Below are 27,311 nucleotides of genomic sequence, written 5' to 3' on the forward strand. Positions count from 1 at the left end.
CGAATCCTTTAATGAGCTCGGTGAAGACCCCGGGGTCGCTTTCCATGAGGCACCACTCCCCGGCATTGCCCGTCATGGCCCCGGCCACACACCGCCCCGCTCCACCTAAGGCTCCGGCCGCCCCCCGCACCAGCTGCCGCCGGGCACTGATCTCGGCAAACCCGCCGCTGAGCTCGTCAACCCCACGTCACCCCGCCTACTTCCCGACAGCCTCCGGGCGCCGTCACCTGCAGCGCGACTAAGCGCGGGAGGACGCTCTAGCCACCCAAGAGACAGTGAAACTCTTCCTAGGCCGTGCAGGACCCGTAGCGGATTCGGAAGGGGCCGGGGCCTAAGAAGAAAGGGCGGGGACTCAGTACGCCGGAGGAGGTAACATCCGGGATCCTCGCCAGTCTGGGGCGAGGGCGGGGCAAAAGTAGAGGGGCGGGGCTCGTTACCGGGAGCCGAAACTGCAGGCCCCGGCGTTGGTGGAGTTGGAGCAGTTACCGCCCTAAGGGCTGCAGCAGCTTCTAGTCGTTTTCCCGCGCCTCGCAGGGCTTCTCCCAGTGGCGCTGCGGGTTCGGAGGGTCGGCCGGCAAGCACAGGTGAGGAAACTGCGGGAGGCCGACTGGGGCCCTTTGTGCGGTCTGAGCAGCCCCGGGGACGCGCAAGGTTTAGCTCATCCTCCATGTCCCTCATCCCGCATCCCTGCGACCGAGGCCGGAGCAGACACTTCGCCAAACCATCGTTCTCCACCGCCCTGCCTCCGCGTCCTGCCCTTGCTGGGTAACGAAACCAGCATCGCTGTGGGCACAACCTCGCTTGGCCAGGCTGAGACGCTCCCGAGGGTGGGCCCTTCCCGAATCCCGGACCGCTCCGGCTTGTGCTTCCATAGCTTCCCACAGGCCAGCGTCCGGAGGTCCCGCGTTACTCCTCCTCTTCCTCCTCCTCCTCCCGCGGCTTCTGCGCCGGGAGGCGTTGCCCCGGCTCTGGGGTTTGGAAGAGGGATTTTGGTGCAAAGACAGAAGGCGAATTTATCCTCGAGGGAATGACGAGAAGAGTGAGATCTGTTCTGTAATCCGTGGGGACGATAGACAAGTGTAAGGGGATGCGATGCCTAAAAGAAAATTAGGTTGAAAAAAACGTAATGTATTAATCGAACATTTGTAATGTTTCTAAGATTAAAGGAGTTAAACCAAAAATGCCTATTTTCGCTAAACCGTGAAAATGCCCTCGTTCAGCAGACCTCTGTTAAGATTATAAATCTTTAAGAGTATGTGTATTTATGCATCACTCCTTAAAGCTCTGAGTTCCAAGAAGGGCCTTTGGCTTCCAGAAAAAAATATTTTAGTAGACAAAACTGATTCCTTGCTTCACAAACAGGTGTCCTATGCATCGGAGTTAGCGAGCCCTGTGTTATGGACTAGGTGAAGCCACAAAATTAACATGACAGATATTACTGAGGGAAACAACAGAACAGTTTTTATATTGAAGCAAGCATCGTTATGGGGCGCCTGGGTGGCTCAGTCGGTAGAGCATCAGACTCTTGATCTCCTGGTTGCAAATTAGAGCCCCAAGTTGGGCATAGAGATTACTTTAAAAAAAAAAAAAAAGGCCTGGCTATATTGTGGAGTAGAAATCAAAATTTGTATAAAATGTTTGTTTGTTTGTTTTCATTTGAAACTTTTGAAGTTTGTCCCTAGGAGACAGGAAAAAGTTTGTGAGGCACAGGAGTCTAGCTGTATTTCCTTAATGAACCATACCTAGAATGAGTGTCATTGGAGTCCATAGCTGTTTGTGATAATGTGTGTTATTTTTTAATCTATGATATTGCCATGAACTTGAAAGTGTTTTCTGTGCTGAATAAATACATCATAACTAACATTTATTTATGAACTTGGTGGCTGTGGTAGAAAGACCCCCCCTAACTGAAAAATTAGCCCTTTACACAGCCTAGAAGTAACCAGAAAGGGAGTTTAAATTTTTTTTCACTTATTTTCACATTTAATCCTAAATTTGCATAAAAAATCCAGATTTCTGGGTCTTTGAGGAAAATGAGAAGGTTTGGTAATACAAAGTGCATACTACATGGCGACCACTTGGCTGAAGATGCACGCCTTCGGGATGGCATGCTGTCAGGTTTGCAACAGGTCCTCACCACTTTTTGTTGCATCCCACATGACATGATCAACTCAGGTACACCAGCAGTCTGAATGATAGTTGTTTGACTTTGTGGCCCCAGTTTTTGCAGTATTGTTTCTTTTAAGTTGTCTGGCACTCTCTCATAGGTGTACATCAGCTTTGACCTCATTTAAAAACGGTTAAGCTGCAAAACTTGTTCGACCTCATGGGATGAAACATTTTCAAGTAATAAACAGTCAAGAGAGTTTGCAAAGATATTCAGATGTGTACATTCAAGAGAAACAAGAATCCTCAAAAACACTGTATTATTAGTACTGTTAAAAGATAACGGTAAACGTTGGTCTAATGAATACAAAGCAGAAAGAACTGCTGTTACATACATACGACAGTGCCCAAGGCAATATGTATATTGTAATATACAATATACATTTTGTATATTAATTACTGGCATTCACTGATTTTGCAGTCAATATTAAGAAAGAAAGAAGTGGGCAATGTGTAAAATGTCCACAACCAACTTCAAATTGTGGCTATGCCTTTAAAAATACTGTGACCTGTTTAATTCTTCCCCAAATTTTAATTTACAGAAGTTTAAAATAACTTCAGCTATATTAGAGTCTTTAGAATGGTGTGCTTTAAGAGCTCTGGATAGGACAGCCCAACCCAAAGAATTAACTGTCTTTTTTTTTTTTTTAATTGTTAATCTGGATTTACAACACTTGATTATTCAGGAGTGGATTGATGACCAGGCTCTGACCTCACTCACTGCCCAACTGCCTTCTAAATCACTGACAGTGGAGCTTAAGCTCCGAGGAGGGAGATGATTGGAGTTGGGGAGAGGAGAAATTAAGATACTGTATAAATCTGTGTGTATCTCAAATTGCTTTCTAAAGACAAATATAGGAAATACCTATAAATAAATAGTTAAGTAGATAAATAGTTAAATAGATAAATAGTTAAATAGATAGTTGAATATCATTTGAATGTCTATTTAAATAACTTCCCAAATATAGCCAATTTTTAGTTTTCGTTTAATGACAGATTTTGGAGATAGAATTGACGTGTCATGAAATTCGCTATTTTAAGTATGCAATACAGTGAATTTTAGTATATTCACAGACTTGTGTTGACATAGGCAGACTGGGTCCATGGACCCAGAAGGAGTCCTGCAGGACCAGCCAAGAGGATCCTTGGCCTTAGGAAGGATAGACATCAAGTGAGAGCAGAGTTTATTGAAGATTCAGAGAGGGGACAGATACAGACTATCTGAGAGACTCAGAAAGGAGAGTAGAGTAGTCTCAGTTTTGTTTGGGCTCCGGTGCTTTTATTAAGGATTGTGGTCTGGTCCATATGTCTTCTCAGGCGTCCAGAAACTGGTCAGAACGAGGAGTGCTCAGGTGTCCTCCATAAGTCACTTGTGCCCTGGAGCCAGGGATCTGGCGGCAGTGTGCCTGGAGTCAGTGTCTGCAACCTTGCTCTTTCACTCCGACCTGTGCTGGAAGACTCCAAAGAAATCATTAGCTCCTTGGCCCTTACAGAAAGGGAATACATTTTTTGTACTAGAAGTGTAAAGCGTGTGTAAGGTGGGGTGCAGGTCCTAGCAAGTGTAGAAGCAGGAAAAGGAGCAAAAACACAGTTCATGGAGTCACTTTAGTTTCTGTATCTCAGTGTGAGCGTTCACCATTGTCTAATTTCAGAACATCTTCATCACCCCGTAAAGAAACCCCTCACCACCTTGGCAATTCTTCAAAAGGTTAAATATAGAGTTACCATATGATCCTTCGTTTTACAATGTATGTGGGTCTTAATTTCTCCAGCTCCTCACCAACACTTGTTATTATTGTCATTTTGATTGTAGCCATCCTAGTGAACGTGAAGTGGGATTTCATTTCAGTTTTGTTGTGCATTTTCCTGATGAGTAATGATATTCAGCATCTTTTTATATATTTAGTGGCCATTTGTACATCTTTGAAGAAGTGCCTGCTCAGATGCTTTGCCTGTTTTTTAATTGGGTTATTATCTTATTGAGTTACGAGTTTTTTATATATTCTAGATACAAGTTCCTTATGGTATGATTTGCGTGCATTTTCTCCCATCCTCTGGGATCTCTTTTCACTTTCTTGAGGAAACACAGATTTTAAGTATTGTTGAAGTGCAGTTTATCTTTTTTTTTCCTACTGTCCCTGTGCCTTTGGTGTCTGTTTTGACCCAGTTCTCTGACGCAAACTCAGCGTTCTGCAGTTCAGTTCAGTTCAGTTCCAGAGTTAGCTTAAGATCCCACTGATGCGGTTTGAAGTGTTGGGGTTCGGAGCCAACAACCAAGAAAGAATTATTGAGATGTTTTCAGTGCAAAAAGGTGGTTTTATTAAAACGCGGGGACTGGACCCATGGGCAGAAAGAGCTGCACTGGGGTTGCCATGGGTGACTGATTATATATCTTCAGGGGAGGAGGGGTCTAGTCTCGAAGGTATTTTGGAAACAAGGTTTCCAGGACCTTGAGAGGCTAGCTGCTGTTAGGAAAAGGTCATTTATTACTGTTTAGTAAAAACTCAGTAATGAGACCCTTCAGATATCTATCAGGGGACCATAAGCTTGGAGTATGATTGCCAAGATATATCTTGGGGGGGGGGGGGGTGCGGGTAGTAGAGGTAAAGGAAGTTTCCAAAGGAGTTTTTATATGCTAAGTAGACATACGATTCTGGGGGGTCAGGCTAATAAGATTGCCTTTTGCCCTTAGCAAAGTCAACATCGAGGCAGCTGAGCTCCCAGAGGAATGTCAATCTGCCTGTCTTGAGGACTTGTCAATGGCCTGTAAGTTATAAGGAAATTTAATCTTTTATTCTTCTGCCTTTGTTTCCTACATCACCACAAGTTAAAGGGCAAGATCCCCAACAAGACTACCCTTTCTTGAGACACCTGTTATAAGTAGGGTCTCTAGTCTACGCAACCAACTACAAATTCAGGGCTTCGCACAACCCCCTCAGGGTCAATAATTCACTAGAATGACTCACATAACTCTCTAAAAACGCTATCCTAATGATTACAGTTAAATGATATGCCTGAGGACCAGCCAAATGGAAGACACCTATAAGCCAAAGTCTGGAGGCAGGAGAGGGATACCCTCTGTGTGGAATCCTGGCTGGTCACACTCCCAGCACATCAGTTTGTTCACCAGTTAGGAAGCACCAGTGAACTTTGATATTCAGAGTTTGTATATGGGATTTTATTACTAGGCATGATTGGTTATGATTGGTTGACTGTGTGGTTGAGCCCAATTTTGGGCCCTACAGCCCTCCTGGGAGTTTGATCTGGCCCAAAATTCCAACCCTCTAATCAAATGATTAGTCTTTTTGGTGACCAGCCCCCATCCTGAAGCCCAGAATGAATCACCACATTAGCATAACAAAAAGACTTATCAATCTGGAAATTCCTAGGATTTTTGAAGCTCTGCCAAGAAAAAAACTAGATACTCTTTATTATATCGCTGTCTTACCACCTAGACAATTTTAAAGTTAATTTATATATCAGCAGTCAGGTACCAGGAGAGTAGCTTAGAAGTACTGCCATTCTGCTTTTCATATTTAAATTTTTGAGTCTGATAAATTTACACAAGCAAGTAGAGAGGGGCCATTCATGCAATCTGTCCCACTGTTTTATGTTGCATCCTGGAAAGAATAGTCATAGAACCATGTGAAAAGCTGGGCATTTTTTCCTGTAAAAATGTTGAAAGGGTATGTCTTCATGGTTGTCATTAATATATGCAAGGATAAGATTCCATTGACACAGCTATGAATAAGTAACTACGTTTCTTATGATAGAGATTACAAGGATTACATTTAGGGATTTTTCTTAGGCATCTTCCCTAGATTTAAAAGTTCATTTTGCTGCTTGCTCAACAAGACACTTACACCTGATACTAAATGCATTAGAAAAACTTTCAAAGAAATACTATTCTCAAAAGACAGTTTTACTTAGTATTCATTACTTCCTCTTCATAACTTCTCATGTATTATTTTTTATTGTATATCCATTTACTGCATATAGTACTTTTTTTCTAATTACAGAATTTATCTTAAAGGCTTGAATTGTATTTTTAATTGCACATGTTGAGACTTATTTTTAAAAATGTTAGGGGCGCCTGGGTGGCACAGTCAGTTAAGCGTCCGACTTCAGCCAGGTCACGATCTCACGGTCCGTGAGTTCGAGCCCCGCGTCGGGCTCTGGGCTGATGGCTTGGAGCCTGGAGCCTGTTTCCGATTCTGTGTCTCCCTCTCTCTCTGCCCCTCCCCCGTTCATGCTCTGTCTCTCTCTGTCCCAAAAATAAATAAACGTTGAAAAAAAAAAAATTAAAAAAAAAAAATGTTAGAGGAAAGAAAAGGCAATCATACATAATTCTTAGATGGTTCAGAAAATTACTTTAATATTGCTCTATTATTCTTAAATATATATTACTAATTAGTTAAGAGTGATATCCTAGGTTCAGAGAAGAGATACACAACTAAGACCCGGTCCCTGCTCTTAGTGGAACTAAAGATACCAGCCAGACATGCTGACAAAAAAATAATAAAGGAAAGAACTTTAAGATTTGAATTGGGACCTTTAAATCACACTTCTTGGGCTTTGGTTCAGGAACGCTGTTGTATTAGCATAATTTGATATTGAATATCATTTCTATATTATTCAACTAATAAGCAGCAATAGCCAGGTGAAAGTACTACCCAAGGGTATTTTTGTAAAAGCTGAAGATGGGGCTAGCAATATCAAATGCAGTGCAAAGGTCAAAATAATAGAAAATTTTCTACTGGAATTAGCAGTTAAGGTGTCAGTCTTTGAGAAGCCTCTTATCCTTCTCAAAAGTTTTTTGGATTAAAAGGCAGCTAAACAGCCATGTTAAAGAGGGGGTAAGAATAAATAGCAGAAGCATCATTACTGCAGCAGCAGTTTCAGCCTATGCTGCACTCAGTAAATCAGTCCCTAATGACTAATATAATATGATCATTACACGGTGACACCATCTGAGGCCTAGGCCTCATAATGACACTGATTATTTCCAGCACAATTCAAATTACTGTCCCCTGCCCCCAGTCACCTTCAAAATGTGAGGCTCTCCATTCTCCCATGCATTTATCCCCATATCATGATGTGTTCCCCTCTCTGAGACCCAACCTCATGGCTCCCTTACCTGCCAGACTTCCCTCAATCTCCTTATTCCTCTCTTTTCTCAAATCTGTCTACACCCTTAGTGAAAGAGATGTCTCTCTTGCTGTCAGTAGGCCAGTCTCAACCTGGATGCTCTAAAGCTTATTCTGTTTGACTTCTTTTAGTGATCTCATCCCCTTGGTTACATCCTTTACTGTCTTCCACTCCAAATTGAACCATTCCACTTCAACCTCAATGTCTTCTCATCTCTCTTACCTTCCCTTTATGCTTCTGTAAAAGAGTAGTCCACTTGTGAAGCCTCCCTCCTTGCATACTCCTAATCTCACTTACTTACTTATTTTTAGAGAGGGTGTGTGAGTGGGGGGAGGGATAGAGAGAGAGAATCTTGAGCAGGCTCCCTACCCAGGCCAGAGCCCAACATTGGGCTCATTGCTGGGCTTGATCTCACAGCTGTGAGATCATGACCTGAGCCAAAAGCAAGACTCCGATGCTTAACCTACTGAGCAACCCTTGCGCCCCTCCTAATCTCACTTTGTTCAGGCTCCTTCTTGCAGGATTCTACAACAATTGCCCTTCTTCATTCACTCCTGTTTGCTAAATCCAGTAGTCATTTTCCAGACTTTACTTCATCTCTGAGCATTTGACATTACAGCTATGGACTCCTTGAAATTCTCTTCCCTGTGGTCCGTGATACCACTGCCCCTGGTTCACTTTAAGTCTGTGTACCCCACCTTCTCTTTCTCCTTTAAAGGGCCCTTTTCTCACTAGCTCTTAATTGTTAATATTCACGAGGATTCCATCTTAAGCCTTCTCTACAATATATAAACGTGCTTAAGCTTGTACCATCTTTATGATGATGTACAAGAAATACAGAATTTCTTTTACCTTGTGTTGCCCTTTAAGCTACTACTACCTTATCAGTTAATGTTTCGTTACAGCTGTGCCAATATACTTAGTTCTTTTTCTAAAATCTAAAGACAGCAAGATTTCAGAAATCCCTTTCTGGAATACATTCCCCCAAACTTTATATACCAGTTTTTCAGTTTGCCTATTCTGCACAAGTCTTCCTGTATTATTGAGACATTATTTTATTCTCTGCTGACTCTCAGTACACTTCTATTAGAGCACTGAATTACAGTTTGCTTTGTATTATATGTATATTTCTACCTCACTGACGAGAATGTGGGTTTTTTTTGAGGGCAGGGAAAAACATTTAAAAAAAATCTTTTTAGGGACACCTGGATGGCTTAGTCAGTTAGGTGTTTGACTTTTTTTTTCGTATGTTTATTATTTTGAGAGAGATAATGGGGGGGGGTGCGAGGGGGCAGGCAGAAAGAAGGGGAGACAGAGAATCCCAAGCAGGCTCTGTGGTATCTGACTCTTGATATTGGCTCAGGTCCTGATCTCAGGGTCGTGAGATTGAGCCCTTCTTCAGGCTCTGCACTGAGCATGGAACCTGCTTGGGATTCTGTCTCTCCCTCCTCCACCCCCTCTCTCTGTCCCTCCCCCACATGCACATGTGCACACACACTCACACACACACACACTCTTTTTCTTAAACACTTAAAAAAATCCCTTTAGTGGAACAGGGCTCTCTTTCGTGTCTTACATCTAATATGCAATAAATGCTGGTTGAGCTTTATTTTCTGGTCGTGTTGTTTTGTTTGTCACGGGGAGAAACCCAGTGCACTATAGTGGTATAGACAGGAGACTTGGGGCATCTAGATAGGCAGCTGTACTATAGTTAGAGTAGCAGTGGACTGATAAAGTAGTGGACATTGTGGTTGTTCCATTAGGAGGATAAAAAACGATATTGTTGCCATACAGCTAGTAGCTTTAGAGATGAAGGAAGAAAGTACAGGTAGTTGATCACATAAATTACAAATGAGCACAGTTAATAGGATGTTAATCAGTATGTTCTCAACTACAGGTAACAGAAAACTTACAAACGGCCTAACTATACAAAATTTCTAAGTAAAGATGCAAGGATACAGAATTTCTAAGTGAGGCATTTCCAGGTTGCTCGATGATACCATGGACCCAGATTCCTTCTAATTTTATTTCTGTGCTACCATCCTTATAAATGAGTGTGTCTTCCTAAACTGGCTCCCCTGTGGCTCAAGATAGTTGCCACACTCCAAGCATCACTTTAAATGAATGTCTCAGGGTAGAAAGGGAGCGTTCTTAGTCAGAGCCCAAGCCCCCTTTTAAGAGTGAAGAAAACCTCAGAAGTATTCTCTGCAGACTTACTGCACACTGGCCAGTTAGATGCCCATCCCCTATACTTGTCACATGGCAAAAGAAATGCGAGCATTACCTGAGAATTTGTGATCAGTACAAATGTGTAGGCCTCACCCCAGACATAAACTAAATTAAGAAAGAAACTTTGTGGGTGGTGGGTGGAACACACAATTCTGCATGTTAAGTAGCAATTCAGTTACTTTGGATGCACACAGAGTTTGAGAACCACTGGCTTAGAGTAAATCAAGATTCATCCCATAGGTCTGGAAAAAGGTCTAGCCTCCCCTAAAGGACATTACTGCCAGGAAGAAAGGGGAAGGAAGGAACGGATGTCGGATATGCAACCAAAACTGTGTATGCAGTTATTCAGGGAGTAAGACCTTTCTTAGCCTCAGCTACCACAGCTGCTCTCCCTACCCCTTTTTATTTTCTCTCTGGGCCTTCAGACTGCATGCTAAATTGCCTGCGTAGTCTCTGACGCAACAAACTTATACCTCCAAAATATAACCTCTTTGTTGTTTCTGGTTATCATACTACCACTTAATGAGCCTAAAAAATGCTTTTAAGTTAATAGACTTTGTAACAGATTTCAAAAAATATACATTAATAAATGTTTTCAAAAATAAAAATAAACGGGGCGCCTGGGTGGCGCAGTCGGTTAAGCGTCCGACTTCAGCCAGGTCACCATCTCGCGGTCCGTGAGTTCGAGCCCCGTGTCAGGCTCTGGGCTGATGGCTCAGAGCCTGGAGCCTGTTTCCGATTCTGTGTCTCCCTCTCTCTCTGCCCCTCCCCCGTTCATGCTCTGCCTCTCTCTGTCCCAAAAAAAATAATAAATAAACGTTGAAAAAAAACTTTAAAAAAAATAAAATAAAAAAATAAAATAAAAATAAATGTATTCCTTCTTATAATTTTATTTCTTTCTAACTATAATAACATTTTGCTTTTTGATAGGTTTCTTAAAAGACAGAAGAATGGAGGAATCAGTGAGCCAAATGCAACCACTGAATGAGAAGCAGATAACCAATTCCGAGGATGGATATGTATGGCAAGTCACTGATATGAATCGACTACACCGGTTCTTATGTTTTGGTTCTGAAGGTGGGACTTATTATATCAAAGAACAAAAGTTGGGCCTTGAAAATGCTGAAGCTTTAATTAGACTGATTGAAGACGGCAGAGGATGTGAAGTGATACAGGAAATAAAGTCATTTAGTCAAGAAGGCAGAACGGCAAAGCAAGAGCCTATGCTCTTCGCACTTGCCATTTGTTCCCAGTGTTCCGACATAAGCACAAAACAAGCGGCATTCAAAGCTGTTTCTGAAGTTTGTCGCATTCCTACACATCTGTTTACTTTTATCCAGTTTAAGAAAGATCTAAAGGAAAGCATGAAATGTGGCATGTGGGGTCGTGCCCTCCGGAAGGCTATAGCAGACTGGTACAATGAAAAGGGGGGCATGGCCCTTGCTCTGGCAGTTACAAAGTACAAACAAAGAAATGGCTGGTCTCACAAAGATCTATTAAGATTGTCACATCTTAAACCTTCCAATGAAGGTAAGCATAACAACCTTTGGGTTGGGGGAAGTTGCAAATACCGATAAATAGAAATATTTTATTTGAAACAGGCTTTCATTCTCAAAACACATTGGTTGACTAATTCAAATGTTTAATACTACCTTGGAATTAAACACCTACCACAGGCAATCCGGACATTACTAATCAAGAATCAAATGACAGATTTACAGATTAATTTAATATTCTAGATCTCACAGTGTCACTGTGCTAGCTAGAATGCTTACCCAAGTGATTACGGACTATGACAGCAGCATGGACGTGATGAAAGCTGTAGGAAGCGAAGCGGCTCCTAGCCAGTAGACGGCAGATAGCCAGGCTGTACTGTTCCAGCCCCTTAAGATTTTTCTTTCCCTCCCTGTCTTCCTAGGACATATGTTCCATGGAACCTAAAGGCTGCCTGAAATAGTGCTGAACTTAACAATTCAGGATGTTAATTGTCTCCAAGCAGTCAGCCAGGGGACATGGTAACTTGGGGCAGTTTTCTATGTCTATGGGAAGAGACTTTTGAGAAGTTAGTTGGATGTACGCTAATTACTTAGTCCTTCTTAGAAGGGAAATAAAAACTTTTGAGCAAGAAGAATGTAAAGTATAAGCATCCACAAAAATCAACATGTCCAAAATTTGCTTTTTTTAATACCAGAAATGAAACTTGAAAAGACAGCTCCTCGTGAATTCCTAATTTATCATTTTTTATTATGCGTGGACTTTTTAAAATGAAATTTAAGCAGTAAATTGTTGCAAATATTTACATATACAAACACCTGGATGTTTTGGTTTTTTTATTAGAAATTACATGCTTGTTTTAAATAGCTGGATAATACATAAAAATATAATACAGAAAGTAGAATCCTGCCTCTCAAAAGAAATTACTATATACATTGTATATTACTCCAGATTTTTCCTAAAATACATTGTTTTATTTAAAATTTTTTTATAGACCTCCTTTGGGTTTTTTTGTTTGTTTTGTTTTTAATGTTTATTTATTTTGAGGTGGAGGGGAGGGCCATAGAGAGAGGGAGACAGAATCCCAAGCAGGCTCTGCACTGTTTGCACAGAGCCCAGTGTGGGCCTTGAACCTGCAAACTGTGAGATCATGACCTAAGCCGAAATCAAGAGTCAGACACTTAACCGACTGAGCCACCCAGGTGCCCCTAGACCTTGTTTCAGTTAAAAGCAGATTGGTATTTCTTCAAGTCAGTAGAAATAGTTGCAAATATACCATTGAATGAATACACTATAATTTATTTAGTCTCATTGAAGACAGTTAAGTAGCTTCTGGGTTTTCATACTATTACAAAAATACAGAGAAAAAATGTGTATAACGTAAATATTTTTATAAAGACTAAACCCACAAAGAGTATATAGAAGTGGCCAGTTTCCTGACATTTGAACAGTGACTATTACCAGTGGTTTTTAATCTTTGCCAATAGGATAAGTGAAAAATTATACCTTACTTGAATTTGTGTTTGTGGGCAAAAGTTTATCTTTCCATGTGCTGCTGCTGATTTGTAATTTGTTGCGGAGCATGTTGTATTTTTGCCCTTTTATCCATTGAGTTGCTGTTCTTAATATTGATAGTCACTATTCATTCAACAAATGTTTATTGAGCACCTGCTATGGATGGGCACTGTTCTAAGAACTTGGGACACTTAGGAATTAATAACATGTTATCATGCACTTTTCCCCCTTTTTTTCTTTGTCAATTTTTTTGATTGGTGTTTCTGGCACACTAAAGTTTGGAATTTTTATGTAATGAAACTTACGTGTTTTTATTCATAGATTTTTGTTTTGTGTTAGATTTAGAGCAGCCTTTTCCAACATAAAGTCATAAAAATATTTACCTGTGTTTTTTTCCTTAAAATATTCATGCTTGAATTTTTTACTTTTAAATTTTTGATTCAGTATGAAAAGAATGTAGGGATCCAGCTTTATTTGTCTGTTGAGACACCAGATGGTGGTGTGGACCTAAGTGCTAGTTCTAATTGGAAAAATTGGTTTCTGAATTTGTGCAAATGGTTATACTGGGTTTTGAATTCTTGGTCTTTATAAAATGAAGAATTAGTAAATGTTTCCTAAACGTGTTCCCACAGACAGTATTCTTTAATTCTAAATTTTTTGAGGGCAGAACTCATACTTAAAATCTGGCGGTCATAACAGTATGTTCAGGCATAAGAGATCCCTAGGCTTCTCAGAGTGAAAAGAATTTAGAATCAAACTCTAAGCCACCAAGTAAGTAATATTTTATTTAAAAAAAAAAAAGTTTTAGTTTATTCATTTTGAGAGAGAGTAAGCAGGGGAGGGGCAAAGAGAGAGAGTGAGAGAGAATCCCAAGCCAGCTCCACACTATCAGCACAGAGCCTGACATGGATGGGCTTGAACTCCAGAAATACAAGATCGTGACCCAACCCAAAACCAAGAGTCGGACACTTAACCAACTGAGCCACCCAGGTGCCCCCAAATAAGTAAAATTTTAGTATTTTGACCGAAATGTGTATTTAAAACAGATAAAACAAGTCAAAATATGATTTAATTAATCAGGTATTTATTGTGTACTTAACTGTGTGGCCACCATAGAATTTGGGTATGATAAAAATAAGAAGACTGCCTTTAAGAAAGTTTTATTTTAGTTGGAAAGACAAAATAGAAGACATGCTTACATATGAAACATTTAGTAATTTAAGGCAATACAAGATTTTGTACTAAAATCTGGAAGGTAACAAGTCACAGTACTTTACAAGTTTCTACATACTAATGTTGACTTTTGATCAAATTATTTAAATTAGAGACTAGGGACAACACTTAAGCTCAATCTGCCTTAGAGATGGATTTTACTTGGCCTGCACAATATTTTAGAAAAAAAATGAATTCTTTGCTAATATCACTTTTAAAAAATCAGAAGATACATAAAAATACCTATCCTGGATACTTTTGAAAATACCCTTTTTGGCAGCACTAAGCCAAAACTTCACTAAAACATTTGTAGGACATACTCACTAGTCCCACAGTCTTTTTTCTTTTTTTAAGTTTATGTATTAATTTTGAGAAAGAGAGCGAGAGCATGTGTGAGCAGGGGAGGGGTAGAGAGAGAGAGAGAGAGAGAGAGAATCCCAAGCAGGCTCTGTGCTATCAGTCCATGTGGGACTCGAACTCACAAACCATGAGATCATGACCTGAGTGGAAACCAGCAGTTGGACGCTTAACTGACCGAGCCACCCAGACACCCTCTAGTCCCATAGTCTTAACCACTCTTTATTATATAACCTGTTCCATTTGTTTATTTTACCAACATTTACCCCATAGACCTTTTTGAGTGTGATAACTCAAATCTCCCCTTCCACATTTTACAGAAGTAAAACCTAAGGCCTGGAATGATCACACAGCCATCTATTGGCAGAATGTAGGCTAGAACCCAAATTTCCTCAGCCTCGCAATCAAGAACTCTTTCAACTATTAAAAGAAATTATAGGGGCGCCTGGGTGGCTCAGTCGGTTAAGAGTCCGACTTCAGCTCAGGTCACGATCTCGGGGTCCGTGAGTTCGAGCCCCGCGTCAGGCTCTGGGCTGATGGCTCAGATCCTAGAGCCTGCTTCTGATTCTGTGTCTCCCTCTCTCTCTGCCCCTCCCCCGTTCATGCTCTGTCTCTCTCTGTCTCAAAAATAAATAAACGTTAAAAAAAAAATTTATAAAAATCAGAAAATGGAAACAAAATAAAATTTGAAAAAAAAAAAGAAATTATAGAAGATGGGGCGCCTGGGTGACTCAGTCAGTTAAGCATCAGCTCAGGTCACGATCTCACAGCTCGTGGGTTCGAGCCCTGCGTCGGGCTCTGTGCTGACAGCTCAGAGCCTGGAGCCTGCTTCCAATTCTGTGTCTCCCTCTCTCTCTGCCTCTCCACAACTCACGCTGTCTCTCTCTCTCAAAAATAAACATTAAAAGAATTTTTTTTTAAGAATTTATAGAAGAAATTAACACATTGTTTTCCTTTTTTAAATTTGGACTGTAATACTTTATCTTTAAAAAATTACAAATTACCTACCTAACTGTCCACTTCCACTTACCTCTGCTATTTATAAATGCTTATTTATTTAGCAGCAGAAAGGGACAAGTGAAAGGAGATTAACTGAGACAGATCTGTACTTTTGTGAATTTTCTGAGATTGTGAACCTGAGATAGGTATTGTCTACCCAAGTTTCTAATGCTGGTGTCTCAAAAAGAAAAAAAAAGGTTTATCGTAAAATGACTAATGGTATAAGAGACTTTTCTCCAGAGCTTCTTTTAAAACAATTATGATGGGGGGCGCCTGGGTGGCGCAGTCGGTTAAGCGTCCGACTTCAGCCAGGTCACGATCTCGCGGTCCGTGAGTTCGAGCCCCGCGTCGGGCTCTGGGCTGATGGCTCAGAGCCTGGAGCCTGTTTCCGATTCTGTGTCTCCCTCTCTCTCTGCCCCTCCCCCGTTCATGCTGTGTCTCTCTCTGTCCCAAAAATAAATAAACGTTGAAGAAAAAAAAAAATTAAAAAAAAAAAAAAAAAAAAAAACAATTATGATGGAATAAGCAAAATCATTTGACTCCATTGGCTTGAATGTGTTTGTTATATCACAGAAAGCAGCCTCACAGCTTAAAAGGTTAAGCTCCTCTGTGTCTAGTTATGTATATCCCATACCATATTCTCATGCTGTTTGACTTCTTTATTTTCTTAAAGGACTTGCTATTGTAACCAAATATATTACAAAGGGCTGGAAAGAAGTCCATGAATTGTATAAAGAAAAAGCACTTTCTGTGGAGACTGAAAAATTATTAAAGTATCTGGAGGCTGTAGAGAAAGTGAAACGCACAAAAGATGAACTGGAAGTCATTCATCTAATAGAAGAGCATAGATTAGTTAGGGAACATCTTCTAACAAATCATTTAAAGTCTAAAGAGGTAAGTGGCTTATAGTATGCATGTGATTAAGCATGAGTAATTTGATACGTATCAGGTATTAAAATTTATGCTATGTATAAAAGTAATTTATGACATGTGATTTATATGGATAACTATACATTCAGTTCTTTTTAACAAAAGTCTAAAACATATCTTGAGGTTAATATTTATTTAAAACACTTAATACAATGTCCAGATGGAGTTTGCATTCAGTTAAGTGTTATTTCTGCTTCAGAAAGGCTGGTTAATTTGCCTTGTTAATTAAAAATAAATAAAATTCTTCTATGTGATTCCTTCATAAAATAGACTTCATTTTCTTACTCTAGTGAAGAGCAAGTTAATTTGATAAGTCTTTGACCAATGCACACAAATTTTTATTTTAGAAATACTTTGAACCCCATAAGAAAACCTTAAAGAATATATTCTTAATATTATACAGTTAACATATTGATTCATTTCCTCTCAATTCCTTACATTTCAATCTATGTTACTGCAATAGGTATGGAAGGCTTTGTTACAAGAAATGCCTCTTACTGCATTACTAAGGAATCTAGGAAAGATGACTGCTAATTCAGTGCTTGAACCAGGAAATTCAGAAGTATCTTTAGTATGTGAAAAACTGTGTAATGAAAAGCTGTTAAAAAAGGTAAGTATTGCCTTTGTTAGCTACTACTAACTGAAAAAGTCAGCACCTAAGTTTTGGAACTGTAGTCAGTAGAGTTTTAGGTGTTCTGAGACTTACCATACCAAATTTCATTTTGACTTTGGAATCTAAGATTAATATGTCCTCATTTTTTCTTTATGAAACTTATTTATTAGCTACAATAACAAAACCTAAAGACATAATGAGTATTTTTCATTTGATTTTTGATTTTCTTTTTGTCTCTGTCTTGTTTCTAGGCTCGCATACATCCATTTCATGTTTTAATTGCATCAGAAACTTATAAAACAGGTCATGGGCTCAGAGGAAAACTGAAGTGGCTCCCTGATGAAGAAATTTTGAAAGCTCTGGATACTGCTTTTTATAAAACATTTAAGGTAATGGTTTGACTTTTCATTTCATAACAAATGACCCAATTCGGACTTCATATATTTTATAAAAACACATTTTAAAGATGATACTTATAGTTTAACCATTTTTGATTAGATATTCATGTGTTTTTCCATAGTTCATGTAAATGTGGATATATAGTTAACATTGTAAGCTTAAGAATTTCTCCTCACCTTTGGATGATACCCAATTATCTTATCATTTTGATAAGTTTTGAAATACCAAATTTAAATTTTTTTATTCCTGTAGAGTCCTTTGACTTGGTCCTCTGTCATTCTGTTAATCAGTAGGGCATCTCTTCTGTCTTTATGGGAAGTGATTTTTTTTTTTAGGACTGAAAATCCTACATTAAAGCCATAAGTTAAAATTTTTGGTTTTAAAATATTCTGGCCATTCAGCAAAATAGTAGCAACTAGGGGCATCTGGGTGGCTCAGTCGGTTAAGCATCTGACTCTTGATCTCACTTCAGGTCATGATCTCACAGTTTGTGAGTTCGAGCCCCACAATAGGCTCTGTGCTGACAGCTCAGAACCTGCAGCCTGCTCCGGATTCTGTCTCCCTCTTGCTGTCTCTCAAAAATAAAGAAAGAAAAAAAAAAAAAAAAAAAGGCCAGATATTTTCAAATGCTTGTCAATTGGTAAATCAAAAATAAGACCTGTTATCTTAGAAGTCTGAGTGAAAGATAAGTAAATGCGAGTTTTAGAAATTTAATTTTAATTTCTATGGTTGTTTTTCATGATTATTTGTTTTGGTTTTCTTTAGACAGTGGAGCCTACTGGAAAGCGTTTCTTGCTGGCTGTCGATGTCAGTGCATCGATGAACCAAAGAGTTTTGGGCAGTGTGCTCAACGCTAGCACAGTTGCAGCAGCAATGTGTATGGTGAGAACCCCTAAGGCTATTTCAGGATTTTTGCCACCCTAAAAAATGTTTAATGTGGGACAAAACTATGAAGGTAGATAATGATCAAGGATTATATTTTCATTTGTTTCTGTCATTTCATTGTATTTGGCACATTTTTATTTCAGTTAAATACTTCATATCAAAATATAATTAAAAATAAAGTTTTGAGTATACTGTATGCATATGGTAATGTAGGTATATTTATAAAGCTTTCAAAGATGAATTTTAAGAAATTCAAGATACTGTATTTGTTTTACCCTAATCTGCTAAAACTTACCACCTTTGAATTTTTCAGGTTGTCACACGAACAGAAAAAGATTCTTATGTAGTTGCTTTTTCAGATGAAATGGTACCTTGTCCAGTGACTACAGATATGACATTACAACAGGTTTTAATGGCTATGAATCAGGTAAAGAACAGTTTGATTAAGTTTACTTAACATGTGTTATATAATAATCTTATATTGATGTCGTGACTGATAGTAGTAAATTCATGAGAACAAATTGTTTCATCTCAATTTCTCATGAGCACAAAATAAAAATACACACTTTGAGAAGGTCTGTGTATTGGCTCTAAGTAAAGTGATAATGTAAAAAATAGTATTTTTAAATATTTAATTATTTCAGACATCTCAGTATGGAAACTAGGGCACTTTTATTCTAATCCATGTTTTTGTTTTGCATTAGATCCCAGCAGGTGGAACTGATTGCTCTCTTCCAATGATCTGGGCTCAAATGACAAACACAGCTGCTGATGTCTTCATTGTCTTCACTGATAATGAGACCTTTGCTGGAAGTGTCCATCCTGCTGTTGCTCTGAGGGAGTATCGAAAGGTAACATTTTAAGTATTCTTTCATCCCAAAATAAGACACAGTTCTCAAATATTCACTGTTTTTCCAAAAACTGATACCGAAAATAAGTCTATAGCTTTGTAGAGGAATACACGCCAGTTCTGAATGCAGCAGCACTTGAAATAAAAAGTATTGGCTATACATACATGATTTATTTCAACTAGTTCCAATTCTATACATTACTAAAAACATCCTCTTTAAACTGCTTTTGGTAACAATCAAAATAAAGTATCATTTGTGAGTTTTGTTAAAGGACGACATAAAACTAAAGCAAAGCTATAATCTGTGTTTTAAGTTTTACGGCTACTTCTTTTTTCTAATCAGTGCTCTCCAACTGAGCTCTCTGAAATCATGGAAATGTTATCTCCAGTATCCATTGTGGTAGCTACTAGTCACATGTGGCTGTTGAGCACTTGAATTATGGCTAGTGTGACTGGAAAAAGAAACAAATTGCTGAAGAGCTCCGGTTCTCAAAAGGTGTTTTTCCTACCAGCAGCTTGGCCCGGGATCTTGTTAGAAATGCAAATTCCTGGACCCTATAGGAGACCTGCTGAATCAGAAACTGGAGAGTCAGACTGTGTTTTTTTTGTTTTTGTTTTTTTTTTTTTCAACGTTTATTTATTTTTGGGACAGAGAGAGACAGAGCATGAATGGGGGAGGGGCAGAGAGAGAGGGAGACACAGAATTGGAAACAGGCTCTAGGCTCTGAGCCATCAGCCCAGAGCCCAACGCGGGGCTCAAACTCACGGACCGCAAGATCGTGACCTGGCTGAAGTCGGACGCTTAACCGACTGCGCCACCCAGGCGCCCCCAGACTGTGTTTTAACAAAACTCTCCTAGGGATTCTGATGTATAAGTATGAGAACAAGTGAGAGAAGAGAATTTGGAGTCAAGGCAGCCTGGGTTTTGAGTCTCTTTTACCCATTGTGGATCTAAGCAAATTATTTAACTGATGTATGTCATAGTAGTATATTACTACTATAGTATAGGTCTTAGTAGTTAATAGTACTACTCACCAGAGTGCCTGGGTGGCCCAGTCGGTTAAGCATCTGACTCTTGACTACGGCTCAGGTCATGATCTCATAGTTGTGGGTTCGAGCTCTGCGTCAGGCTCAGTGCTGACAGCGTGAAGCCTTCTTGGGATTCTCTCTCTCCATCTGTCTCTACCCCTCCCCCCACAAAATAAATAAACTTTTAAAAAAAGTAGTACTACTTACCTTTTAGAGTTGTTATAACAATTAGATAAATTACTTACAGAGCTAATTATAGTTTCTGACATAGTGCATACTCAGTGATTGTTGGGTTTTCTCCAGAAATCAATTATTTTAACCTTAAGTTATAGCTATAGAGAACAGGGTCTTACATGTGACATGTGTATGTTATATATATAATAAAATCATAGATCTAACATTGTTAATCATCAGGAAATACCTCTTTACATATACCCACACACACTGGCCCCACTGTTATGTTGGTAAAAATATCTGATGCCCCCAAATAATCCTGACAAGTTTCATAAGTAGAAAGTCTCTAGGCTGCTCAGGAATGTACTCTGGCCCACAGAACAGAAGCAGGAATTTCAGGCAGATTGTTCACACAATTTTATTTTTTGTTTTTCTGAAATCACAGAGTCTGACTGAAAGATGAACAGATTTTCTGGAGAAAAAAAAAAAGATTGACTTTGTAATGAAAAGCTAGATAGAATTTGAAGTGTTTTAACTTTGGAGGTTATTTGCTTTTGCTTGCATAGAATTTTTTAATATGTATTTTGATCTTCCTACAGAAAATGGACATTCCAGCTAAATTGATTGTTTGTGGAATGACATCAAATGGTTTTACCATTGCAGACCCAGATGATAGAGGCATGTTGGATATGTGTGGCTTTGATACCGGAGCTCTGGATGTAATTCGAAATTTCACATTAGATGTGATTTAACCATAAGCACCAGCATGATCTAAGAGGTCCATTGCCATCAGTGATCTCGCTAAAAATATGTAGCTACTTCCCAGCTGATCTTACTTAATCCAGTGATGATAAGATGATAGTATAGGATGTGCGTATGTTACCAAAAAACAAAAACAAAAACAAAAAGGAAGGAAAAATAAGATGAGCCCAAAGTTCTGTCTACTAAACTAGCTCTTGGGAAATAGCTTCAGCATACACTGTAGCTCCTTCTGTCTAACAGAGAACTTCTTATTGATAGATACCATAAAATAGTCAAACAGTTTTGCTGTGGTTAATAATTACATTTATACTTAAAAGAAGTAAGAGCCAAAAGTGTAAGTAGTTCCACATCATGTCACTTGTTTGAGAAGTGCTTAAAATTTTCTTAAATGTTTGCATTGGAAAAGGACAGCTTTGGTAATGTCCAAATACTCTCAAATGCACTGGACCATGTAACTGTGATGGAATATGAAATTCATCTGTAAATTTTTATACCAAGGGGTTTTAAAAAAAAAGACATTTGATTAAATTATGAATGAGTTTTACAGATTCCTTGGAGTTTTCTAAGATCACATAAATAGCAGCTTTCATACTCAATGAAAAAGATACTTTGAATCTGATATTTTTACACTTGTAGGATTGTTAACATTAACAAGAAACATGGTGGAGACCCCTGAGAAGAGACTATAAAGTTTGTGTCAGGTGAGGGTCTATCTGGTTTACGTTTTGTTTGTTTTGGTGCATTTTATTGCTGTGAGTGGAGCATGACTTCACAATTTTTGCTAAAATATAACATATCCACATGTGATTACACTTTTTTCTCACACTCTTAAATGAAAAGGACATACAATGTTTTAATCATTTAACTCCCCACTCATAAATCTGAAAGTAATGACCATTAGACTCTCAACTATAACCAGATTAGCTTTTTCCTTTAAAATAAATATCATTCTAATTACCTTTATTTTTTTAGCCAATTGTAAATGGGTTTTAGATATTTCCTAATTGTAAACATGTCAGTGACATATCTTTTTGTCCATTCATTTGTGACAAAACGTTCTTTTTTGATAGTGTAAAAAAAATAATAAAGCAAGCTAGGTCTTTCAGGTTTGAAAGTCAACTTTTGAGTAACATTATCACTAGTCTGTAAGAAAATTTTTTTCTATTTTATTTGTGTATAAACCTTTTCACTACACTAAAGTGCATTATTTTCTTAAGCAAATGTCCCTTCTTTCTGGGGTGGTTTAACCTATTGAAATGCCAATATCTCTGCTCATAATTATATCATGGTTGTTTAAGAGAACATAAAATTTCAATATTTATGCAGTTTTCATAATAATGATTTATTGAGGATTTATAATGCTCTTCTCACTGTCATGGGAAAGTCAGACTAGTAAATGTAAATTATGGCCTTTTGTGTACTTAGGAATTACAGGTTTTGTTTGGAGCACCAAGGGGAAACTTTAGTAGTTCTAGAATTTGTGAAGAGATCTTCTGTTTTATAAGAAATTTGGGCTCTGGAAGTGACAAGAAAATGGTCCCTTTCAAACTTACTTGACATACTAATGCTGGCTCTATTACATAGCCATTCCGCTGGTAGCAGTTTGCAAGTATGATTTATCTGAGATTTTTTTTGGTCAGCAAAGTAGTGCACACGCCCCACCACCACCTCTATACTTTGCTTCTGGTGTCATTCTGTTTTTAACCCTCTGCCAAGCATTGGATGTAAGGTGTTAGCTACATTTGATACATTAAAATATATGTTCAGATTGAATTTAAAGTTTAAAGAGCCTAGTATATAATAGTATTTGGAGTTTCAAAGTAAACCCAAGATCTTAAATTAAAAATGACAACATGATCTAACTTTATTCCTAATAGAAATGTTAACTGGAATAAAGCATAAAAGTTTATTTCCTTCAGTTATGTACTGGTCATATAGTGCTTTTAGGTGTTCACAAGCTAATAGTAATATTCAGTCCATCAGAGAAGATTAGATGTCACCTTTTTGAAATATTTAGATACATACAATTAACTGGATTAGGGTAAGATTTAGGGAAGAAAAAAAATATAAAGGAGGACATTATAGAAGGTAACTTTATTTTCAAATCATGAAATTTTAGAGCTGGAAGAAACCTTAGAAATTTTTAAAAGTTAATTTTTATCTGTAGCCTAGGGATCCAAGGTCTAAGAGAGTATGGCTTTGGAGCACTAAATCTAGCAATCTGGGCTCTTCATTCCCATTCCAGAATTCATCTCCCTACAAAATGGGTGACATAAAATTATTCAAGACTTTTATCTTTTTAGGTATTAGGAAATAATGTATATACATGATTGATTTAGTAGTAGAAACACAAATTGTGAACATGTATACTTTTATAGTTCATAGTAACTCTCAAGCACAATTAATGTCTTAATTAGTAACTTGTGTTGCTATATATAACATAGTCCTATAGAAAAAAATTTAAAACTTTACCTCATTATGAGTAAAATGTACTCAAGTGATAAAGAAGTTTTATTTTCTGAATTACTTTTAGGATTATTGCTACATTAACATTTACGGAAATGTGGCTTTTAAAATAAATCAATCCTAAGAAAAACAACTAAACTTTATTTCCTAGAAAATATGTAAATATTTTCAGGATATAGTTGTAATTAGTGAAACTAAAACTAATCTTAAAATCCTACCGTTCCTAATTGAAACCTCCTGAAAATTCCATTAACACTATTATATATTATTTAGTTTAGTTTTATGGGAACATTAGTGAGGAAGATGCCAGTGAGTGGAATTTAGTGTTACCTCTTTAGAACCTCTTGCTTTATCTAACTTACTATGTGAATGTAGACAACCAATTTAACTTACCAATTTTGTTATCTTTAAAATGTAACCTAGATGATGATTGGATCTTAGAAGAATCAACTATTTAATATCTATATAGAAGTTTAAATTAGGAGGAGCGCTTGCAATACAAATTGGAAATTTTTTTAATTAAAAGCATTCTTCACAGGAGTTAACATATTTTGAACAGATGTTTAGAAAAATCATTCAGTAGGCTCAATAATTTGTCATTTTAACAAATTTCCTGTTCTGAATGGGAAAATGTGAAAGAAAAACGTTTACAGTGAAGGTGAGTGTTGACTAAGAAGTCAGTATTCTCTGGTCAAGAGAAAGGAACATATTCCCAGTCTCAGATTCACCTGGGTAGACCTAGAAGAACAAACTTATAGTCTAAGTGAAGAAACTATTAATAAGCATTTGATTAATCTTTTAACAGGTAAATCCACAAATGATAGAATATAATTTCGTCAGGCTTTTCCCTTCATTTTATGAGATTTTGCAGAAATAATATAAGATCGTTCTGGAAATTTAAGGCACAATTCCTGAATGAGTCAGAGGATCTGACATTTCAGTGCAGAACATTTTTAAAAGTACATCTAAACCGTAATTGAAGGGAAATCATTGTGATCACTTACTGGAAGTGCCGTAATTTGACCTAAAGATCTCATACCCACAAATAAAAATGTCTTAAAAAGTGATGCCCTTACAGTAAGTTACCAAAAATGAATTTCTGTTCTTGTATACCACAGGTTTGGGGTGACTGGTTAAGGCAGTATCCTCTCTAGAGAAATGTCATACGAGCTCATGGTAAATACACACAAGAAAGAATTGGAAAAAAAAAAAAGATAACACTATGAATTTAGTTGTATTTACTGTACAGATTTTATTTAGTATTTTCCTATTATCTGCTCCCTAATCTTATTTGTTGGAAGATTAGTTTTATACCTCATTTTTTCTTTTAAAATTACTTTGTTCTCACATTTGTGTCCTCTGTTTCTCATCCTGCTCTTACGTGGGTAATAAAATGAATGACACAAAAATCACACATAGTTAGGTTTGGGATGAATCTTTTTGCAGATCTCCATTTGCTCAATATAGATTTAAGATCATATTTTTTCAAATTAATAATGGGCAGGTCTCTTGGAACAATAATTGGATAAGTATGTTTTCTCCCCAAATCAAGTTACATTGTATATCCTTCGTGTTAGATGTTTGCAGAAATTTTGTGGCCTTTGGGTAAGATTATTCAGCCATTGTTTGCAATTATAGATCTAATTTGCTCTTAGAAAAATAATTAACTGAATACTCTGAGCACATCTCCATGCTCATATTTCCATATAACGATCACTTTCAAATCTTTCATCGAAGTACTTCACTGAGCTTATATATACATCTTTTGTAGCATAAAAGATCTTGTAAATAACTTGTATTCACATTTAACATTTCTTTAATTGGTAAGTTTATTTGCTTTTGAAAAATTAGGAAGTTAATTTAAAATTCTATGGTAATATTTTTTCATGTAGAAATTTAATGTAGTTAAGCATACAGTTTGAATAAAATTATAATGTGACACATTTTCCTAAACCCTGAAAGTGTCAAATTATATTGGAAATTGGTAGAAAAATAAACTGAAGGAGTTACATTGCAACATCCTATTACTACAATTAAGGCATTTATTTTCAATGATTATGAATTTTGTAAATACAATGGAAATACACAAAAGCTGTTTCTGAGCCTAAAGAGATTTTTCCCTTTGCTTCTATTTAATTTAGCACCACCATGTATCATATTAACTTTATGAACACAACTGATACTTAATTTTAAAATATATTTAGATTTCTGTACTTTTAGAAGTTCAGTTAGAAAACTGAACAAAACAAATGGTAAGTTAACTACATTTCTGCTGGTTTCACTTAATGAACACTTGGATTGTTGAGGTAGTAAATGAGGTAAAACCTTGCTATTTTATGTATTATTACCACATAAAATTGATGAATATTGAAACTTATGTTTAAAATACTTATTAGGCTTTATTTGCAATGTAAACTTTAGAATCTATATACAGCCAAATTAAGTTTAAAATATTACACAATGAATAGTAATCAAAAATGTTTCTGTTGCTCCATTATTTTAAATATGGACTATACGTAATGTGTCTTGGTATGACTAAACAAAGCTTTTGTAATGCATTTGAGTTACATTTTCTAACTTTATTTCCAGCTTCTGATAATGAAGAAATTCTCCAAAGGGATTGAAATCCTCTTTTTAAAAAAATTGGTTGGGGGAAGGGTGTTACAATCTAGTTCGAAACTGTCCATTTGCTTTATATAAAGGCTTTGATTTCCATAAATGACCACTTACTATTTAAATTACACAGAATAATGCCTGCATAGAATAACATTTAAGTATGTAAGAGCCTTAAAGTGAAAAAAATGAATCTTCTGACTGCCTTAAAATATGACTAGCTCTCCAACAGGCATATTAGTTACTTTCCGTAGGGTCTGTTCATTAAGTAATGCCTTAATAGTGTTAGTGTTTCTGAAGTACAGGAACTCTGAGGGTCTTTAGAGCTTTCATTGCATAATGAATGGAAATTTAACTGTTGAGTTTCATAACCTGATTGTACATTAGTAGTTTAAGCACCTATTAATAGGATAATCTGGGTACACTGATAAGTTCTACATACATGACTGTTAACATCACTAATATTTTGTGGTAGTTTTAAGGTTTTTTATTGTTTGGTATAACAAATTATCCAAGAAGCTGGACTTTATGTAACATAATCTCCAAGGACCAAGCTGCATATTTAAACACGAATGAAAAATAAGGGTGTACAGTTTCAAAAATGATTAGTTTTTTGAGGGAATTTTTGAAAACAAAAGGCAAATACTGTTTCAAGCCTATAAGCAAATTCATTCAAAGAAGTGAATACATTGTAAAACATTGCAATTGTTGCAATAAAGAGTATGCAGGCCAGTGATTTGTTTAATTACATTCACATTTTTACATTCACTTTGCCTTTCAAAGCAGGAATATTTTATAAAATTGAAAGAAAACTTTAAATTGTCAAGCTGGTGCTTAAGGATACAAAGTTTGATTTCTACAAGTTTCATTTCAAAGGAAGGGACCCTGGAAAGGGGGGTGGGAGGGTTCTTAGCTCTGTTGATAAACTTACTGATGCTTTGTTGAGTCTTCCAAGTTTTCACTGTAAATAATATACCTAACAATGTAATTTTGCTGTTTTTCTGATAGAAAATGGATGAAATACTAAAGAATTAAATTTATTTCATGATAAAAGTTTTCACCAATACTGTGAAATTTTTTTCTCTCCTTTTCTAGCCTTGCAAAATGCCATACTGAATACATCATTTTAGACATGGGGTACAGACACACACTGCGGGAACGGTTTCTAGTCAACTGTATTGTAGAAATTGATAGACACACCAAATAAACTCTATGCACATCAAATAATTGTCTTTATTTCTTAAACGAACTAAGAATTTTAAGGTTATATAATATGTCTTATAAAAGCTAAGGCACTTAGTAATGTTATAATACTTGAATAAGATGAAATTGAAGTTTGATAATTAACACTGGCTTTATAATGCCTCTAATTGTATATAATTATATTTAAAATACATGTGGTTGAGGATTCTTTTGTAGATATCTGGATTTAACCAAAATGCACATTCTAAAGGAGTTTTAAAATAGTTT

At 37.2% G+C, this 27,311-nt stretch overlaps 2 protein-coding genes and 1 long non-coding RNA gene across 8 annotated transcripts in view; 1 reads left to right on the forward strand and 2 right to left on the reverse strand.

The window, feature by feature from the left end:
- Window positions 1–879, reverse strand: part of UCHL5 (ubiquitin C-terminal hydrolase L5) — a 41,172-nt gene extending 40,293 nt beyond the window's left edge. For 2 of the 4 annotated variants that reach the window (XM_045456134.1, XM_045456133.1), the window contains exon 1: window positions 228–879. In XM_045456134.1, the coding sequence (XP_045312090.1) occupies window positions 228–678 (451 nt within the window). In that variant the 5' untranslated portion in view covers window positions 679–879. The other 2 variants (XM_045456135.1, XM_045456136.1) reach the window with 2 other exon arrangements.
- On the forward strand, window positions 471–27,065 carry RO60 (Ro60, Y RNA binding protein). 3 transcript variants are annotated; one of them, XM_045456130.1, is made up of 10 exons: window positions 471–584; window positions 4,859–4,932; window positions 10,474–11,073; window positions 15,794–16,014; window positions 16,514–16,660; window positions 16,915–17,052; window positions 17,828–17,944; window positions 18,261–18,374; window positions 18,652–18,798; window positions 20,600–27,065. In XM_045456130.1, exons 2-10 carry the CDS (start codon window positions 4,926–4,928, stop codon window positions 20,750–20,752), a joined length of 1,644 nt encoding a protein of 547 aa, XP_045312086.1. In that variant the 5' UTR covers window positions 471–584; window positions 4,859–4,925; the 3' UTR covers window positions 20,753–27,065. The 3 variants fall into 3 exon arrangements, with proteins under 3 accessions (XP_045312086.1, XP_045312087.1, XP_045312088.1); XM_045456131.1 differs by lacking the exon at window positions 4,859–4,932 and having other exon boundaries at window positions 479–584; XM_045456132.1 differs by lacking the exons at window positions 471–584; window positions 4,859–4,932; window positions 10,474–11,073 and adding an exon at window positions 11,082–11,558.
- LOC123586748 lies at window positions 18,601–19,877 on the reverse strand. Its single transcript, XR_006706921.1, has 2 exons — window positions 19,833–19,877; window positions 18,601–18,780 (listed from the first exon to the last, which is right to left on the reverse strand). It is a non-coding gene; the product is annotated as an uncharacterized LOC123586748 (long non-coding RNA).
- Window positions 27,066–27,311: the final 246 nt, after the last annotated feature.

The sequence above is a fragment of the Leopardus geoffroyi genome, chromosome C3 (assembly GCF_018350155.1).
Source record: "Leopardus geoffroyi isolate Oge1 chromosome C3, O.geoffroyi_Oge1_pat1.0, whole genome shotgun sequence".
Classification (NCBI taxonomy): Eukaryota; Metazoa; Chordata; class Mammalia; order Carnivora; family Felidae; genus Leopardus; species Leopardus geoffroyi.